Raw genomic sequence first — 20,409 nt, 5'->3', positions numbered from 1 at the left:
GCAGAGGGAATTCTGGAAAATCCCTGAATATCAGGTGCAACCTCACTCCTCGGAGCTGCCTTCATGTGCCTGCTGACAGCTATTTGTGAGTCACGTAGAGGTGTGGGAGGAGGCAGGATGAACGGGAAGAGCAAAGGAAAACATAAATCCGAGGTTAGCAGAAACATCCCAGCACTGCCTGGGAGCTTTTAAAACTGGCCTGGAAAAGCTGCTGGCAAACCAATCCTGGCATAGCCCCAGCAGCACTGGCTGCAGGAGACCCAAAGCCCAGTTTTGGCAGCTCTGGGAGAGGAGGGTGCTCCCCAGCTCTGAAGGCAAAATCCATTCCCTCTGCATGGCCAAAGACTCCCGTGAGCACTGCTCCGCTTCCAGGCCATCCCCACTGACTCCTCCAGGAAAGCCTGGCTAATGCAGCCTTGATTAACACATCTGACACAAAATTTAAACCCTAAATCTACAGAATATCTTTTTCTAATGAACTTCGAAAATCAGAAACAGCCCACAAAGAGCAAGGAGCATTTCCTTTGTTCCTCCCTGCCTTCTACCCAGCTCCCTCCAAATGCTCATTTTTATAAACTAACTTAGATCAAAGGAAACCCGGTCACAGGTCCCAGCTTGGGAAAAGAGGGACACGCACCCATTGCCATCTCCCACTCAGTACAGCAAGCAGGAGGGCAGAGACCTCTGCAGAAGATGCAGAGGAAACCTCAGAGAAGATGCAGCTGAGCCACAACCCTCAAGCTCAGCGCTTCTTCTTGGCCTTATCTCACTTTCTTGAAAAAAACACCAGGCCAAACAGAAGAGCAGAACCCCAGAAATCTCATTAATGAGGTGCTTTGCTACTTGGTGTAAATAAATGATTTATGAGTAAGGCGACACGTGCGGTATTTTGCATTTTAGCCAGGCGAGGTAACATAGCTTCGCGTTAATTAGAAAAGAGAAGCTGCTCTGCAATTAATATGAGGTGGGAGATAAAGCTCGTTAGGTTGCAGTGCCCACGGAGTAGCTCTCCCAGGACTGCAGGACACCTCTGGGGTGTCAGACACCCCCAGAACTGCAAGGCAGGGACATTAGCAATGCTAATGGAGAAGTCCTGGGATACTGTGGGTTCCTGGGGATTTTTAAAGGCCTTCTAATCCAAACTTCCTGCCACGGGCAGGGACATCTTCAACTAGACCAGGTTCCTCAGACCCTTGTCCAACCCCACCTAGGGATCAGGCACTACAACAAGATGCCCTACCACACTCACTGTAAAAAAAAAATCGTTGCTTATACTTACTCTAAACCAACTTTCTCTCAGCTTAAAGCCATTGCCCCTCTTCCCAATGCAACAGGCCCTGCTAAAAGTCCTGCTGAACTGCTTCCTGCACCAGCAGCCCTGTCAAGCTGAGGAGCTGATCAATATGAATGGGGAAAGAGGGGAAAACAAACCCAACAACAAAACAAACCCGTCAGCAAATTACACTCGCGCAAGCGAACGGGATTCATTCACGTCTCGTTTGAAATCTCATCTGTGCCTCACAAAAGCTGAAACATCCCCGAGGCTCTCAGCCTCACAGGGAATACAAACCCTTCTTGTGCTACAGCTTTTGCCCAGCTGCTCTGCTCCTCTCTGAATGGTTCTGGGGAAAAAAAATACAGCCATCCTCAGCCCAAATATCACAGCTCCGAAGCGGGATTTGGAGCATCCAAAGCCATGGGAAATGGTATCAGTGGTCAGGTTTTTGTCTGCAGATCTCAGATCCATGAGTAAACCGGCCTTGGATTGTCACCGTAACTCTCTGAGGTTTCAAAACATGCGCTGGGTGATGAATTCTGCCTCGTTATAATGAAGATGCAGTGAAGTCCCTTCCTGATTTATCTCTCCAGAGCTGAGTTAGTACCTTCTGCTCTCCAAGATAGGGCTGCAGTAAAAACCAGGACTTGAGCAATGGGGCAGGAATTAGAAACCCAAGGCAGCCAGTTTTGGAAAGGTTACATTTCCTGCTCCTCTTCCTCCTTGCATCATAAAGTTGGAAGGGACCTTAAAGACCACTTTGTTCCAATCTCCCTGACACGTGCAGGGACACCTTCCACTATCCCAAGTTGCTCCGAGCCCTATCCAGCCTGGCCTTGGACACTTCCAGGGATGGGGCAGCCACAATGAAACCACCAAGGGATTGGAAGTCTCTCCTCAAAGGTGACATCCTGAGGAACGCCTGTAGCCCATTCACCCAACTTCTCCAGGCACAGCCCAGCTCCTCGGGGCTGGGAACGACCGTCACAACTCGGACCAAGCATTTCCTCCCTCTGTGTCTCCATGAAATGCCACAGAGGAGGTGGGGGGGGGGGGGGGGGGGGGGGGTTGGCAGGTGGTGCCTGGGTGTGTGAGGAGGGAGCTTATCTGCAGCCCCGCAGTAAATTGCTGGTTGATAAATGAGGCTATTTAGGAGCCGGCGGTGCCAGCGCCGCTGTTATTAATGACACGGACGTGGGGAGACATTTAAGAGCGGCCCCACGTCCCATTGTCCCCTCTCCTGTGAGTAATGGGGCACTTCAGCTGCAGGGCTTCACAACCAGCTTGGCCTGTCTAACAACAGAAACAAAACAAGGCCCAGGGAAACGGGATGGAGGGCGCTGGACTGATGAGTCCAGTGCGCTGATGAAGCCAAGCACCTCTGGGAGAAGCCCCAGCCTTTAGTTGGAATTAAACCAAACCCAGCGACCTGGGCTCTTCCACTCATCCCTGTGAGCTCCCACTCTATGGCCCTGTGCAGCAAACCCACCCCAAAACCAGGGAAGAGCCAAACCACAACAGCCTCAAGTGCAGGCAGCAGCGGTCCAGCTGTACTTGCAGCACGTGGCTCAGCAAGGGTGAGGTCTGCTGAAGCGCAGGAGGCTTCCACAGGGCCATTGCCTCGCTTCGGACGTCACAGATGTCTAAACGTGGCCAAGAGGACAATGAGTGAGAAATAAAGAGGCTGTTTATTGCAAGAGGAAGCCTTGGAACAGAGCTCCACAGTGGCTGGTGGGAGAGCGAGGCAGAGCGTGTGAGCACGCAGCTGTAAACTTGTTTCTGAGTTAATATACCCACGAGTGTTTTTCCTTTTCCTATGAAAGCACACTCTTCAGCAAACAAACATCTGGAGAGCTCTGTTACAGCTGGACCATTATCCCCAGTGGCTGGAGCATTCAATTAATTTAGCCTTTCTCATTTGCGAGTTGTTTGCAAATAGACTCGGGCTTGCAGGAATCTATTTGTTATTTGAATATAGCCAGTGAATGGTTTATTAAAAACATATTTCAGGCAAAGGATTTCTCGCTAATTGCTCCTACAACTGTCGCTCTGAGGGTTGGCAAGTGGCAGCTCACCCCACAGAAATGGTCACCGTGCTCAGGTGGGAATGCCTTTGCATGTTGATGGAAAGTGATCTACCTCTGGAAAGAGCTTCCCCAGGGTTTGTGGAGACACCTGCACAAAAACATCCACACAGCATCCAGCCTGCCTCAGCTTCCCAAAGAAACCCACACAGAACAGCTTGTCCAGGGCTGTAATAGAGATGGACAAAGACACTTGTTTCTTCGTGTACAATAGCTGAATCTTTATCATACAGCTTATTTTTATATGGTATTAGAAGGTACTGTGTTTGAATTCAGTAGGTTGGCAAATTACTGAAACTCAGTTTACGGGTTGGCAACAGTTAATGCACATGTTTATTAAACTTTTTTCTTTCTGGATATGTTTATGCTCTCTTTTCACGGATTCTCGTGGGAGAGGGTTTTTCTTTTTATAGGTGCAAACTGTTTTCTCACAAGAATAGATTGTTGTGCAAACTGATTTTTGTTCTTACAATTCTTTTCTCATGGGAACTTCTCAGGCTAGTTGCTAGCTTAGCTGAAATAGCAAGGTCTAATTTTATAAGGGCTTTCTTTTATAAGGTTTTACTAAGTATTCTACAATTCCCTTGGCCAAGATGACCTGTGAGAGCCTGGCTGCTCTTTCTGCAGGCTGGGTCAGAGCTGCAAGGGGTGGCTGAGCCCACACACCCATCACACCTGGTGTCCAGAGCAGCCAGCACTCAGAAAAAAAAAAAAAAAAACAACCAACCTCCTTTGGTCAAAAAAAAAACACCAAGTAACATTTCAAAATCCAAACTGAACACAAAACTCCACGCTAAATCCCAGCTGCTGGCTTGTTTGAAAGCAAAAAGAAAGCAATCACTGAGGTTTCACAGACTGTTCTAAAAGTGGAAATTTATGAAGAGAAAAGTGATCCAATAAGTCCCAGTTTTAAGCTTTTTCCTTTCAATTGCTCAGAGCGAAGACTTTCAGAGCTTTTCTTTCCCCTGGAGCCCTGATTGAGGGAGAAATGGGTACTGATCACCAAATTCAGCATCTCCCTGCTACTTGTACACATCAGAGACTCCTGTGACCCCACAGGTGTTGCACACATCCATTTTTCCAGCCCTCCTGGAGCAAACCCAGCCTCTTCAGAGCACATTCCCTACACCTGAACCCTTCCTGTGCCATTGGACCATTTCTTGGATGAGGAAAACCCACTCAACTCTTTCCACCTAAAACTCCTTTCCAGATTGAATCCACATCAGCCTCTTGCCCCCTTGGCTCTGCTGGGGGACCTTATGGATGTCCATAAATGAGTCTTTGTGCATCACAGCTGAGAGATGGTCCATCCCACAGCCCTGGGGACACTGCCCCAGAGGCTGCCAATCCCAGCTGAAAACCTCAAAGAAAACCCCCAAATAAACTCAGACCACCAGTCCAACCACACCACAGGCACTTCCATGCAAAGGATGTGAGCAGTGAGCTGCCATCAGCAAGAAATGTGCCTCTTTTCCTCCTTCTCATTAAATTAGAGCCATTCTTCTTCTTTTTTGGTTGTCCTTTCCTCTAGACCTTGTCCTTGGCAGGATGCAGATACCCTGGCCTAGGTAACTCCCATAAATTCCTCAAATTTAGGCTGAGATTTTATCTGTGGTTATTAAAGAGTGATAATAAACCTTATCAATCAAGAGTGAAGGCAAAAGGAATAAGGGAAGGATTTTTCTAGGAGTGAAAGTGCAGGAAATTCATAACCAACTTAATACCTGTACCAATAAGAGATACTCAGGATGAATCTACTTTTAAAACAGTTTGACTCTTTCCATAAGAAAAAAGAAAAAAAGAGAGAAGAAAAAGAGAGACCCTGAGGGGTCTCAGCCTTGGTCCTCCATCCCCTCAACCCCAGGTATTTCTCCTGCAAAATCCCTGTTTCTCTTTCACCTCTTGCCCAAGACATAATCCCAGGTTCCTCAGGTTTTGGGATGCCATCAGAGGAGGACGTTGTCCCATCTGTCCCTCGTGTCCCCTCACAGGCTCCCTGCAGCCTCCCAAATGACTGATGAGCCTGCCCGTTGTTTTTGAGCAGCTCACGTGCCAGGCAGGATGACAGACCTTGGGAACCTGGGCATTAATCTGGAGATTTATAGTCAAATCTGTCACGCTTGGGGAAGCTTTTTTTCCCCCAAGAACTCTGCCTGAAGGTCGCTTTTCCCTGGGCAATAAGTTCCAAGAAACTTTCTCTGGCACCTTGGCCCCCACCAAAGGGAAAGCGGGGAATGGGGACAGCCACCAGATAATGCACAAATTTCTTCTGCATATTTTATATATATATATATATTTGTTATTATCTATGTTTATATATTCTCGTCTCCTTATTGAGGCTGATGACAGACACAGGAGGAGCTGCTGAAAAATAAGAAGTCCAAACAGTGCAGTGAGTCTTGGAGCAATCAGAGGGAAAACATCTTCTGGGAGCTGCCACAGGCTGGGTGGCAATTTCAGGCCAACAGCTAAAGAAAAAAATATAAAAATATTAAAAAAAAAAAACAAAAAAAACAGATCTGCCCAAACCAGGATTAGCTGCGCAGCTGGATAACAGAACTGGAGACAAAACCCACCGTGCACATAGATGAGAGCCAGGACCACAACAGTTCCCAGCTGAGCCTCACGGGACCCCCAAAAGGATGCTCTGGGATGAGCTGGTTTCCAAGAGAGGCTCTTCTCTGCACATCACTTTCCTGTGGGAGTTTCCCAGGAGGTGCCTAAAAGCCAAGCCCTTTTCTCAAGGCCCCAGACACCCCAAACAGGAGGGTGTCTGCTAGGAAAGATCTCTTGGACAAGGCAAGAGCTCTCCTCTACAGCACGTCAGGGCGGGCTGGTGGCGCACGTGCCGCTCGTGGCAGAACAGATCAATTCTGACAAGAAAGACTCCTGAGGTTTACAGTCAGGCCAACGTGAATAAAACCAGTGAATCATTTATTCAGTCAATTTTAGCCACCCCTAACAACGAGCTGTCTGACAGCAGACAGCAAATTTCTCTAGTGTATTCTTATTTAAAGCAATAATCCCTGTGGATAATTCTTGGAGTTGTTTAGAAAGCACAGCCTATGAAGATGTTTCAGAGGGATACGGTGTTCATCGCACCCTTTCTTCCCTCCTCTGAGCCATCAGATCAGGTTTACAAGCCATACAGGGAGAATTCCAAATCAGAAATTTGCTTTCTCTTAGCACACCCAGCAATATCCATGGAATGCTCCTGCCTGTGACCTGTGCAGGAAGATGACCCACACAGCGCTGAAGATATCTACTTACAAAAATTCACTCCCCACAAACAGTTCCAGCACTTGTCCAGCCTGTCACAGAACCAAAGAGGAGAGAAAGGCTCCCTAGAGCGAATCACAAGACTATGGATGGTGACAGACTCGCTGCTTCCCCGTTTGGTGCTTTCCAGGCTGGCTCGTGCAGGTAAAAGGTATGGAAGGGAACGGGGGTAAAGCACACAATAAAGGCTTTTGAAATTAAGGAATTTCAAGTCTACAACTTCCCAGTCAGTACAACAGGCATGCTTTTCTTTCCCGAAGACTTCCCTTGCACATCCTTCCAAGCTCTTTTTCCCTTCCCTCACCAGAGCAGCCAACACCTGCTGCACAGAGTGTCTCCCCATCCAGCTCCTTCCCTGCCTTCCCAAAGCATTCCCATGATCCAAGGAAGGCAGCAGAGGACCACACACACATTCCCACGTCCTCCGTGCAGACAGAAGCCACCCAGGTGACAAACACATGTTGGGCCAGGAAGAAAGGGGGAGCAGAGAGGAGGCAGATTTGCAGGCTCTGATCCCAGGCGCCCGACCCCCTCCCCTCCCTCGTTATGGATGAGGTAAATTAGCTGTGACACTCATTAGCTGCAGTTCCTAATTAGTGAAAATTAATATTGGTTTTGATAGAAGTGTTGGCTGGAGCTCTCCCAGGCAAAGGCATTATTGACCTTGTTATCCTGTTTAATAGCAAGTTACATCACAGAAACTACTTTTCGTGGAGTTGACAGATAGCAGCCACCTCCCACCCTCCACAGCTCCCTTTCCCTTCCCTACCAGCACACCAAAGGACAGATCCAGCCCCTGCCAGAGCACCCTCAGCCCCGTGGGCACCTGCACCCATGCCTGGCATCATCCCAAGCCTCCCTATCCCTGTACACACTCCAAAATCCCAAGCCCTATTTGACTGATGGTCCCTGGTGCTCCACATCCCATTCCAATACCAATACCAAACTCCAGACTCACCAGAGGAATTGCTCACCACCACCTCTACCCACAGAAAAAAATAAAGGGAAGGAGCTGCAATGTGATGGCAGTGACCATTTAGCAAGGAAAGAAACAGGAGCAGCATTCCTTAACTTCTGGGATCCCCACCCTTGGAGCCTGGGAATCCCACGGCAGCAAAGTAACAGACACCAGTAAACAACAGGAAAATATTTGCTACCAAAGTTATGCATAAAACCCCCACCACAGTGCATTATTCACACATTAATAACAATAATGATGTCAGGCTGCCAGAGAAGAAGTTAATCTCTTTCAGAGCACAATTAGGGATGCCATTATCCATCCACCTGGGGCCACTTGCAGACGGCAGCGGGTTTCATGGAAAACAGGGATGAGCCCCTCCCTGGCAAAGCAACCCTGCCTTGTCACCCCCCACTCCAGCCAGGACACCCCAAATACTGACGTTGCACCTTGTTCAAAAGAGGCTGCGTGCACATCCACGACAGGAAAACTTCTTTAAAAGAGCATTCCTCCACCCCTGGGAGCAGCATCCCAGTGAAAACTCTCCCTCTGCCCACATGGATAATACCACTGGGTACAAGATACACAAAGAGCAAACCCAGACCACCCACAGTATTTGCTGGTCTTGGGGTGAACTTTTACTTCTGGGGTCTGGAGGTGGGGATAGCACTGCTGGAAATCAGGTTCTCCAGCAGAATCCTGCTGATTTTACAGCAGGATGCCCACCAAGCACAGCAATTTCGGCTTTTGAGACGAACTGACCAGCAAAATAGAATAAAAGTTACACCCCCAACTTACAACCCGGAATGCAATATCAAGCTCCTGGTTTAAAATCCACTGAGGTCTCCCCTCTCTCCTAGGGGACACCTTTCCCACCTGTACCTGCCAGAAACTGCCCGTGGAGCATCCCAGCACCAGTGAACCTCATGCTCCTGCCAGTGTTCTGTGAACTTTAGGGATGCTGCCAATTTTTACGGCTCCATGAGACAATCCTGTTGCAGTGTGATGAAACCAGCTTGGAATTTTTCCCTCTCCCCACCAATACAGAGTCTTAATTTCTGACTCTTTCCCCCACCCCACCAGGGCAGGTGGGCAACAACTTCTGGCTGATGCTGTCTGCAAGCCCTCACTCTGCACCTCATGGGAATGCAGACAATTTTTCCAAGGCAAAGGACAACATGCAGATCCTGGGGCATGTTTTTTCCCCACCATCTGTGCCCCTAGGAAAGCTGCTGTGAGAGATGTGGAGGCAGGATGGTTCTTTGTGTGTGTTCCCCTCGCTTCTTGCCTCACCACCCCACCACACATCAGTGCTCCTTCGCAGGGAAATGCTGCTTTATCCGGCAGGATGTGTTTAATTTGATGCTGCTGTCAGATGGGAAAAGGTGCATTTCCAGAGTCAGGCTTTTCCGCAGTGCTGTTACTTATTTTACAGTCTTCTGTCACATCTTATTCCTTCCCCTCAATTTCCCAAAATCATTAGTAACAACCGTTAATCTCTGCCTGGGAGGATGCTCCTCACCTTTCTCCATACCCCAAATTGTTCGTCTCCCTTGGACTTTCTATATTTCAAAATCTTTTTTCTCTCCCCTCTTCTTTCCAAATTAACTGCTTGAAACCAAAACAGCAGAGCAAGTAAAGCCACCACATCACTGTTTATGAAAGGATATTACGTTCCACGACACCAGCTCTCACCTCAGAGCTAATAATCAATTAGAAAGGAAAAATAAAAAGGTTTCTCCAGATTCAGGTACCAAATCACCCTCCTAATTGCTCACAGGCAGCGAGACAACCTCCGTGATACAATACCAGAGCCTCGACAGAGCAAGCACCTGACAAAGCCATGCAGATGAATGGAATAAAATTGAGTTACTAACCATTAAACGTCAAGTGTTTGAAATCTTTCCCCCTCGTGTACCCAGCAATATTAATAAATCTCTAAGAGAGGGAGCGCACGGAGCTTTTCCGCTGCCCTGACCAGCGCTGCAAACGCAGCAGATGTTTCCACGGAGTTGTCCAACAGGACTTTTCTTTCCCCCCCTCTCCCCAAGTGGCTGCAGTTAATTCAAAAGCCATCAGTGAGCAGTTTGACAGGAGGAACCAATGTATTAACTCCCCCTGCCAATCAAGCACATCAAGCCATTCAAAAGCAGGAGGGTGCAAAGCCCCGGAGACTGGGAGGGGATGGAGTCGTGCAGCAACACTGAGGCGACCCAAAAACATGGGAAAAGTGAGAAAACAAGCTGCCCAAGAGGAGGCCCTGCCACCCAGGCAGTCAACATGTACCAGCATCCCAGCCCCACACAGAGGATGCTCACCAGGACAGAGGCAAATTCCTGCCCAGGTGATTCCCAAAAGCAAGAGCTACATTCCACAGTTGCACAAAAAAACATCTGGGTATCCATTTCCAGAAGGGCTATCTTCTACCTGCCTGTTTCCACACTGGAATGAGGCCATTTTCCATAATGGGCACTCACTAAATAAAGTTTTTGCATTCTAATTGCTCTGATGACTTTGAAAAGTCATTGGACCTTCCTTAACTCTTTGTTGTTGGTGTTTTGTTTTTTTCCCCTCTGCATTTTTTTGGCTTGTGTTACACCAGTAAGCAAGTGGTGGTGGCAGCAAGTAGTTTGATTTTTTTTTTTCTTCAAGTAAAGGACTTCCACAGTGCCCAATTCTAAGGAGTTTTAACTGAGAGGGCAATTTCTTCGCTAGCCCAAATATTCTATAAAAAGAGTCATGGAAAGGGTTGGGTTGAAAGGGATCCAGGGGCAGAGATCTCAGATGTGCCAGCATCAGAAGCAGAGGGTAAAGGAGTTAGGGTTAGGGGTTTTTCCTTCTTTTTTAAGCTCACCCAACCCAAATACATCAAGTTTCCAATCTGCCAAAACACACAAGCACATTCTTCACTGTATGCAACCAGAGATTTCTTTTTTCCTGATAGTGAAATCACAGCTCACCTTCCCCACCAGTAATAAAATTATGAGTGCATGCAAATGCAGGTATTTCCCTCCAGCACAGGGAAATACCCTTGGCTAATAATATTCCCTTAGAACATAAATACCTCCACAAAGACACACACACACACACATATATATATATATATATATATATATGCACACACATATCCATATATATGTGCTCCCCCCCGTGTTTTTTTCTTTGTTAAGCTTGACTCACATGATGATCCCTGCTCTTTATCAGTTTTTCCACCCATGTTAATGCCTCCAATCAGTCTGGAAGCCTCAATTTTCCTGGGCTGGGGCAGTGCTGACATCCAAGCCTGGCCATTCCACAAGGAACAGCCAGCGAGAAGCCAGCCTGCAGACAGAGCTCCTACAGACAGCCCTGTACAGATAATTAACGCTGCTAAAGCCATCCCAGACATAAAAAATAAAATTAAAAATCACCCCAGCCCTCATTACCAAACTGACACATCTTCCTCCCTCCCCCTGGAAAGGGCTTGGCCCTCGTGCCAGGGCTCAGAAGGCGGCAGGATCAAACCTCTGGATGGTTTTACGGGGTGCTTGCCAGGAGCAAGGTTACCCTGGCATGTTAATGAGTCCATATTGCAGATATACTTCCTTCTTTCTCCCTCTTCCCCTCCTTCAACATAAGCATTAGTGTTACTGCCTATTAGCAAAGCAGATATGAAAGTTTAAGTGATTGATGAAGTGATTAATTTAATGACACAGGGTTAAGGGTTTGGGTGGGAGTGGGGCTTTTTTTTTTAAAAACCTTAAGTTCCCTGATGTTGGGAATAACTGATTTTCTTGCCTTAAGTTTTCATTAGAGATGCTCTACTTTGTGCAGCTCAACAAGTAATTTCACCAATGGGCCTTCAAACGAAAGAAAAGGGGCTTGAGTTGGGAGAGCTGAGATCCCCTGCCTAAGCTCTCCTCAAATATTGCTGTTCATTAGGGTCGTCAGCACACTTAGAAATGAGGCTGCTCCTCTGAAGAGCACTCCAGAACCCTGAAAATTCAGTTTCAGGCAGCAAACAGCCACGGGGTGATAGATAAACACTGAAGAGGAAGGTGAGGTCTCCCTTCGTGAAGGAGAATCTCAACAGTGGCCACAAGGAAGCTTCAAAACCACAAAATCTCCAGTTGCACAGCCAGAGCCTGGCCTATTCCCCCGGAATTACCCTTCCTCAAAGGCCAAATCAGCTCTGCCTGCTGCACACAGTCACCCCACAGATGTTTGCTTCATGGGCAGCCCACCCAGCGAGCAAACCAAGGAGTTTAGGGTCCTCCAGCACTTGCCTCCAGCACTTATTTCTGTCAGATAAACAACAAAAGCAGCTCTGTGGGGTTTTTTCACCATTATAAACCACAAGCTCCTGTGCCAGTGCCAACACAGCTGGTCCCCAGGCTCAGTAACCAGCCACAGACCAAGTGCCACCGTGCACTTGCCCACTTGTTTCACCCCACGTTTGCCCTCCCAGCTAGGGATTATGTACACGCAGCAGCCTGGGTTCACCAGCAGTTGAATTTGATCAGAGATAATCCCACAGCAGACGGATGGGCAGCCTCCCTGTCCTCTCACGGAGTGGTTTGGGTGGGAAGGAAGGGACCCTTGAAACCATCTCTTTCCAACCCCCTTCCACAGCCAGGGACACCTTCCACTAGCCCAGGGTGCTCCAAGCCCTGTCCAACCTGGCCTTGGACACTTCCAAGGATCCAGGAGCATCACCATCGTGACTCCTATAAATCCACCTCATCTGGCAAGCCCACCATAAACCAAGCCTAAATGGTGGCCTAGCAGAAATCCAGCTTTGCAGGGCAGAAGAAGAAAAACCCTTAACAAATAGATCTAAACACGCAGCATTGCTGTCCCTGGGCATGGGGAAAGGTCTGCATGGGCAGCAGCTTTGCTGTGGGGCATTTTTGGAGCTGTGCCAGCAAAGGGATTGTTTTTCATCCCTGAGAACAGCTCACCTGGATGCCAGGAAAGCAGAGCTCGGGCACTGCCCCATGCTCCCGGTATTCCTCCTACTACCAGGCATTAATCCCAAACTTTCAAATCACCTCCTCGTTAAACAATTAGCACCTCATTAACAGCGTGCCTCTAGGGTGCTTTCTGGTCTTGCCGCTGTGGCTTTTAACCCCGCGGTGCGCCGAGATCAATTTATTATTTTCTCTTTAGTTTTAACACCTAATTTTGAGCAAGAGGGGCCCGGGAGCAAGTACACCCCCGTCTCCATCAACAGCAGCGAGTGACGGGGGAGACACCAGGAGGAAAAGGGTCAGGTGATGTTCAGGTGACCACAGTCCTCCATCCAAAGCTGTCCCCAAGCCTCGTGCATAGATACCCGAGCTCTGAAATTATTTAATCACTCCAGAAGCACGCACGGATCAGAGAGACAGCTTTTTTATTTATCTTTTTTTTTTTTTTTTTTCCCTTCCAGTGATGCATCTGGAGGAGCCCGGGCACAGCAGATTCCAACAGCTGTGGGATCAAACGGGTTTAGCCCACACTGATAACCTTATCTTCAGCAGCAGCTTGAGTGCCCCAGCACCCCCAGGGACCCGTCCTGGGTGCCAAAGCATCTCCCTGCCCAGGACCAGAGCACAGAAAGACAGTGTTGGAAGAGACGATTGCCTTGGAAAGGACAGATACAGAGTGTGGAGGATGGAAGCCTTCCCTGCCTGGAGAAGAAAAACCCTGTGGCCTGTTCCTTGTCTAGGACAGAGGATTAAATCAAACCATCCACAAATATCAGAGGGATGTGCTGCCTCAGATCCACACGAGGAGTTAGCACAGAGCACCCTGCCTGTGAAATGCCGTGTTCCTCTTTAGTTTTCTTGTGAAATAATTGTGTCCCAGCAGGCAGGAGGTGTCACACACCCACACCTCAGTGGCACTCCACTCTCCCTGGCTCCTCTTAGGCTGCAGCAGCCTCAGGGGCAAAGTGGGAGCCACAACTCCATGGGCAGTGCCTGCTACAGCCCATTCTGGAGTAGGTCTTACAAAGAGCAAGGTTCAGCCCTGCCTACTCAAATTTAGTAGAGAAAAACCCACAGGAACTGCCAGCTCAGCAAAAGCTGCACAGAGCGAAAAGAGGGCAGAGCAAGCCATGAAATTCCCTGTCAGCCATCCATCCATCCATCCATCCATGTGCCTTGCTCTCTGAGCATGGGATGGAGAGCACAGCCCAATCTTCCTGGGAGAGCCATGGAGCCAGAGGGAAGGAAAAGGGGGCTCTGAGCAGCAGGCACAGCCCGGGTCACTGGACGTGCTGCTGAGCTGGCACTGCCCAGGGCTGGCACCCCACACTGCTCCTGACGCTGGGACTGGTCCTCGGCCCCGTGCCATCCCACGGGAGGAGGTGCTGAGGCAGCCAGATTTGGGGGATGTGGGGCAGAGCGTCTCACCAGTCACGGCAGGCATCCCAGTGAGCTGGCGGGGTGGAGAGCCCAGACTGCGGAGCTGGAGACCCTCCTACCCGTGAACAAGCAATGGAATCAAAACTGCAGGCAGCCTCCTCGCTACAAACCCCGGAGGCCAGCCTCCACACTGCCAGCTGTCCCAGGTGCTGTCAGCAGGCTCCACATTGCCCAGGGAATGGTCATCCCAGCTGGTTTCCCTGTGCTCAGCCTCGGCAGGCTTCGCAGGGGACACCAGTCCTTCACGGAATCGTGGAATGGCTCGGGAAGGGACCTTAAAGATGGTGTCGGTGCAACACCCTGCCATACTCGTGGCACCTCCCAAGTGCTCACAGCCCCATACAACCTGACCCAAGATCCAGACTAAGTCCCCCTGCTGGTTTTGAGCGAGGCAGGGATCACCGAGGTCTGATGGGCAGGAGGGGACACGCTGTCCCCACCCGGGTGACCCTGCCCGTGACATGACATGGCCTGAAGGCAAGGCCAAGTGCACGTTGTCACCTCAAGTGCAGTGGATGAAGTGTTTCCCACTGCTTTAAGACAACATTATTCCGGTGATGCCGGGATGTTATCGCTAGGATGAAGGGGAAGTGGAATTACACTCGTCTGAATGGCCTCTTTTGTCACGCATTTTGGAAGGCGTTGAGGCATGAAAGCTTTCAGAGAAACCTGGGCGAGTCCAAGCTAGGTGGTTATAAGGCTACTTACAGACCTGACATGACGGATCATCTTCATTTTCCCATTCCCGTCCTGCTCACAGCAAATCCATTTGCTGGGCAATTAGACTCCAGTCATTACATTATGCTAAGAGGAGCTCCTTTGACAGCAGCAGGGACCCCGACCAAAAGGAGCCTGGAGTGCTGCCTGCCATTCCCACCTGCTGGCACTGCCCACTCTCCTGGCATCCACAGCCCTCCCAAAAGCCTGGGATTAAGCAAAATGGCCCTTGGAATGATTTTGCTTAAGGCAAACAGTAGCAGGATGGAGATGGACAGTCCCTCTCCTGCACGCTCTTCTCCCAAGGGGAGTTATCCAGTCAGAACTCCCATTTTCCAAGGGAAACACAGGGTGATATAGCTGCTGGCAGCTGGCCTTGTCTTGCCCATGCCACCACAGCCCAAGCAATCACCATCCCTCCTCATCCTCCTCCTCTCCAGGCATCTCCCTCCTTTTCCTTCAATTCCCTGCCCAGCGCCTTCCTGGAGCTCCCATCTCCCACTCCCTCTGCACGTGTCTCTGTGTGTGTGTGTGTTTCCATTACTTCTGGGTGAAATAACTGACTACGGGGTCAGTCCACCTGAAAATTGGTCTCCCCAGACCTAAATGAAACAGATGGGCATTGATGATGTTTTGGGAGAAATTAATCAGCCTGGACCGGCGGCAGCGCCAGCAGCTCCCTCGGCCCAATCTCGCCTAATGAATTCAGAGCTCTCTGTCTTAATAGCTCCTGACAAGACTAATTTACTCTTGTAAGTGATTAGAGGGGGAATGATCTCTTAATTGTTGCTTAAGATCCCTTTCGGCATGGCAGGCAGCAGGCAGGGAGCTGCTGGGTTTGGAGGGAGGGGATGGGTGCTCAAACAGACCTCAAAAAAAGAGTTGTTTCTTTTCCTCAGGAAAAAGGCACCACAAACTGTTCAGGATCGCAGAAAGGTGTTTCCAGATGCTACTTATTTTTTTTTTTAAGTTAATAAAGCTTAACTCCGAAAACACCTACCAACAGCAAGAAACACAGAAACAAATGTGTGTGTCAACACTCCCCAGGCTGACATTTCCCTCTGGTGCATCTGGAAACAAAATCTCAAAGCTCCAATATTCTTAAGAGTCAATTTTATATATATATATATATATACACACACAGTGTAATACAAACAAAAAAAAATGAAATTCAATTGCTAAAATGATTCCAAGAATGACTTGACTCCTATAATGGCTTGCTGGGAAGCAGGCTGTAGGAAATCTCCCTATTTTCTGACAAAATAGAAGCTCAGTCCAATTCCCATAAGGTATTTCGGGCTCAAGTACTTGGAGGGCAAGGTGCTCTGTGAGGAAGCATTCCCATTAAGCTGTTCCCGACCAGCTCTCACTCCTGCTCCCTTCCCAGGACTTCTCCTGAAGGTGAGCTCTGTGCAGGAGCCTCCACCATCCACCCAAACCAAGACTCCACATCCTGCCTGCTTGCTCAGACACCACCCCAAATCCCACAGGGGCTGCAAATGCCTGGCCAAGGAGACCCTAGAAGGGACAGAAGGCTCAGCTGGAAGCACTGGCTGAGCCAAGCAGTCACTGGAGAGCTCTCCAGGCTCTTCCATCCCTCGGCAGCTCTGAGAGCCATGTGGGTGCAGTAAAAGCCCTTCCTTAAGGTGGGAGAAGGGACCTCCACAGGCTCCATCCCAGCCTCCCTATCGATTCCTCCCACATTAAAAGCCAGTCACGAGCCCTGATTGAAGACCACAAGTTTAATGGACTGAGAGGCTGGCAAGGCGCCGGGAATGACCGGGTCGATTTCTGCATTTACTAAAAAAACGATCCCCAGCTAAATAAAGAAAAGCTTCGTCTGTCAATCAAAAGCAAAACATTCCTTTTCCACGCTTCTCCATGGTGAGGTGGCAGCCCCTGCCCAGGGGCCCATCCCACTTACCCACAGGTGTGTCCTCGTTGATCAGCAGGTAAGTGTCAAAGAAGTAATTGATGAAGTACGGCAGGCGATTGCCCTGACCTGGGAAAAGGACAAAAACAAAGAGTTATTCCCCTGGCATGGGCCAGCAAGGCTGGGAAAGGCTCGGGAATGCTCACGGGGCTCATGCTGGCAAGGGCTAAGCCCAAAGATGAGAGCTAGCAGGAGGACAGAAAGCCCCTTGAAGTCCCCCATAAAAGCTGGCAGGGGAGCCACTTCCCTCCACCAGCCCTTCTGGATTTGGTATTCTCCAAAAGGCAAAAGGGAGGGGGGAAATCCGACAGCACAGGGACCGGGAGCATCAATTATTGGTTTAGGCCAGGATTAATACCTTTGCTTTGTTCCCTCGGCTGAGAGCCTTTCGCCTTGTCTGCCACCCCAGCAAAGCCCTGTGCTCCTTCCCTGTGCCGTCACCCGGCTGCCTTTCCCCTCTAATTGCCTCCTTTCACCTCTAATAACCGGGCTCGCTCCTTTCCACTCGCTGCCGAGCCTGCCCCTGGCCCGCAGCCTCATTAGGGGACATTGCCAAGTGCAGAGCACGTAGGAGAGTGACAAAGGCAGCCTGAGCCAGGGAAAGAGCCAAGCAGGAAAGATCTGCCTTTCTAGGGCTGCAGGGAAAGAGGTGACAGGAGAGGAACACCGTGATTTCCCAGGAAGGTTCAGCATCCCACCTCAGGAAACGAGAGCAGGCACCAAGCTTCAGCATCCTCTCTGCCCGGCGAGCTCTCAAAGGAAGGAGATGCTCCTGAGACCTCTCAAACGCAGGTCCCAGGTGTGCATCCCCACAAATGTGCTCCTGGGGACAGCATGGGGGAGCAGCCCGAGCTGCCCCAGGGCTCCCTCCATAACAAGACAGGGATTTTTTCAGCACTGCCCTCTTTCCTAAGGCACTAGGTTGGTTAAACACCCTGAGAAATGGGAAAGCGCTGGAGGCAGCAGTGTTGCAAAGGCACATTTAAATCCCAGCCTCTGGAGTTAAGTACCTGGAAAGAAAATAAAAAGGAACCTGACAAAATGGGTTATTTGAGAGCTAAGAGCATCTCCAGAGGCTCGGCAGCACACTTGTCACTGGCTGCCACGTTGGGGCCAGCAGGCTCCAGGAGAGGCAAACGAGGCTAAAACACCCCCAGCAGCCCCAGCACACAGGATTCGCTTCTGCAAAACCTTTCTGCTTCAAAAAACGTTTCTTAGTATCACCAGCACGCTAAAAATAAGTTGCACATTCCAAATCCAGCTGTGGCAGGTGCTGGGAGGCTTCCAAACCACCTGGAACACAGGATCTGTGTGCTCAGGGAGGAGGGAGACCAGCACCTGAGGGCTGGGAAGTGCTGAGGGAGGAGGGTCTGGAGGCAGGTCACCGCTTTGGGCTGCAAATCCCAGGATAAAGGCCGGAGCTTCCTCGTGAGAAACTGCCACAACCACCCAGTTCTACCCCTGGGATGCACCATCTCTGTAACCCTCAGCACAAGGCGGGGTCCCCCCAGCACAGGAAGGATGTGGACCTGCTGGAAAGGCTCCAGAGGAGGCCATGAAGATGCTGAGAGAGCTGGGGAGCCAGGCTGGGAAAGCTGGGACCCGGAGAAGAGGAGGCTCCAGGGAGACCATGGGTGATGGAGGTCTCTGCTCATCTCCTGCAGCAGTAGCCAGGCAGGGGCAGGGAGACTCCACTGAACTGAGCCATCCTCTTCCAAACACCCCAAACCCACTCAGGCTCCCCTTGCCCATGATATCCCAGCTCATGGCTTCACCAGGAGCTCTGCAAACCTTCTGGGAGGAGCTGCTCCACCACCTGCAGCGCCCAGGGTGCGTGGCAGGGCATCCGTGTGCTTATCCCTAGCCCAGGCACAGCAGCTGTGCCAGCACGTGCTTATCACAGAGATGGCAACCCAAGCCCTGGGCAGGGTTTAGGAGAGGAGGGCTGGAACGCTGCCCAGCCTCCAAATCCCTGTCTCCACGTGCTGCCTGCCCAAGGCTTTGCAGTTTGGCACTGCAAGGAAGGAGCAAGAGCCCAGCTGGGCAGGCAGATCCCTCCACCCCACTTCCGACAGGACAGACTGGCAGGTGGCCTCTCAGGGAGGTAATGGACCTGCTGGACTGTCTTTTTTTCCCTTATTTATCCCCTTTCCAGAGGAGTTACCCAGTGAGGCTCTCCTTGATCCAACACGACACCAGAGGGAGATTGACTGCGCCTGTCACTCACAGCTAATGTCATCTACTGACTGCTTAATCAGCCTGCCAATCTGGGCAAGCCATCTCCAGGCTTCAGGAGGGGGAAAAAAGCCTTTATTCCAAAGGGCACAGTGCTATCGCATTGACGCACACTGACTATTGTTTATCAGCAAGAGCCACACAGGCACCCTCTCCCCCACACCAGCACCCAGGGGGTTAGGCCAGCCATGCAACAATCCCAATTTTCACGGGGCTTTGCTGTGCATTTGCAGCTCCTGGCGCTAAAAACCCATTCCAAAAGGCTCATTTCTGCACCAAAAGGCCATGGCCCCACCAGCTGCCTGCCAGAAAAGGCCCAGAGCATCAGTGGAAAGAGCTTGCTGCAGTGGCTCTTCTGACCTACAGCCCTGCCTTTCCCCCCATCTGGAATTATAAAAGAGGTTTTCCAGCTTGGACAGGAGTTATTTTATATTAAAGCACAGTTCAGGTCACCATTTTGCTGCTGAAAGCAGAGGGAGAGCCTTGCCAGCAATATTCTGCTGCTGCACAGCTAACAAGCTTCTGGTTCTCATCCCTGCCTGTGATCCCTGCCTCCGGTTTTCTTTAGGTTTTATTGACGTAAACTGACTCGTGCCAGGTCCAGCACCAGCTCTGCCTTGGTAAATCCACATCTGGAAGCTGCCAAGAGCTTTTTCATCGAGATACAGCAGGAACATCTACCACTGCTGGGTTCACCAGCACATCCAGCCTTCTCCAAGGCTTTTTCCAGTCCCACCCTCTCTCTCCCAGAAACGGCCATGCGTGCAGTCAGTAAGGACTGCAGGAAAAGTGGGAGCACGATGCGCAGGTCCCCACGACTTCATGGGATGGAGACACGACAGATCTGATGGAGACAGGAGATTTGCTGACCCCCACATCACCCCAGCAGTACACATTCACCAGACCACCACAAACACAGCAATTACCACCTCTGTGCCTTGCAAACACGAGCCCAAGTGGGGAGAGAGCAGAGACAGACTTACCTGGAGAGACCAGCTCCAGGAGCAAGAGGAGAGGCAGGAGCTTGCTGGCAGCAGCCACGTGGCGCTTCATGGCTCCTGTCAAAGAAGAGAGGCAGTGTCAAGTCCACCGGACAGATGTGACCTTGCCTCCCTAAACCAGGCTCAGGGTGCAGCCCTGCCCCAGGGGAGCGCTCAGGACATCGATGCTCTGTTTCAAACATCCTCATGGTGATGGAAGCCAGCATTCACCTGGTGGACGAGCTCCATTTTTGCCTTTCTGCTTCCCAAAGCTCCTCTCCTGTGAGGGGATGAGCCAGGTGACCTCTGTGGCCAGGAGAGGAGCAGCCCCAGCTGGGATTGAGCATGCCAGCACCGGAGCCAAGGAAAGAAGCCGTGACAGCACCCGGATGTGAGATGACATGGCAGAGCTCTGCGGGAAGCTTGACCCAGAATCACTGGAGAGGCACCAAGATTCGGGAGCAGAGCCCCCCGAACCTCTCACACCACCAGGGTGGCCACAGGAACACGGGAAGCATGGAGGCTGCCAAGCATGCCTTCATCCCTTCTCTGCCTCCC

The 20,409-nt window shown here is 50.4% G+C and overlaps 1 protein-coding gene across 1 annotated transcript in view; it reads right to left on the bottom strand.

Annotated features, from left to right (window-relative positions):
* The window catches only part of CDH23 (cadherin related 23), a 167,843-nt gene extending 147,919 nt beyond the window's left edge, over positions 1-19,924 (bottom strand). The window contains exons 1-2 of the mRNA XM_062496854.1: positions 19,855-19,924; positions 16,628-16,705 (exon numbers count right to left, since the gene is read on the bottom strand). Coding sequence (XP_062352838.1) covers positions 16,628-16,705; positions 19,855-19,924 — 148 coding nt within the window. The remainder of the gene's footprint in view (positions 1-16,627; positions 16,706-19,854) is intronic.
* Between the last annotated feature and the right edge of the window lie 485 nt (positions 19,925-20,409).

Source organism: Cinclus cinclus, chromosome 7 (genome assembly GCF_963662255.1).
Source record: "Cinclus cinclus chromosome 7, bCinCin1.1, whole genome shotgun sequence".
NCBI lineage: Eukaryota > Metazoa > Chordata > Aves > Passeriformes > Cinclidae > Cinclus > Cinclus cinclus.
Note: the sequence above shows the minus strand (reverse complement) of the source record. Positions and strands in the feature narration are given on the sequence as shown.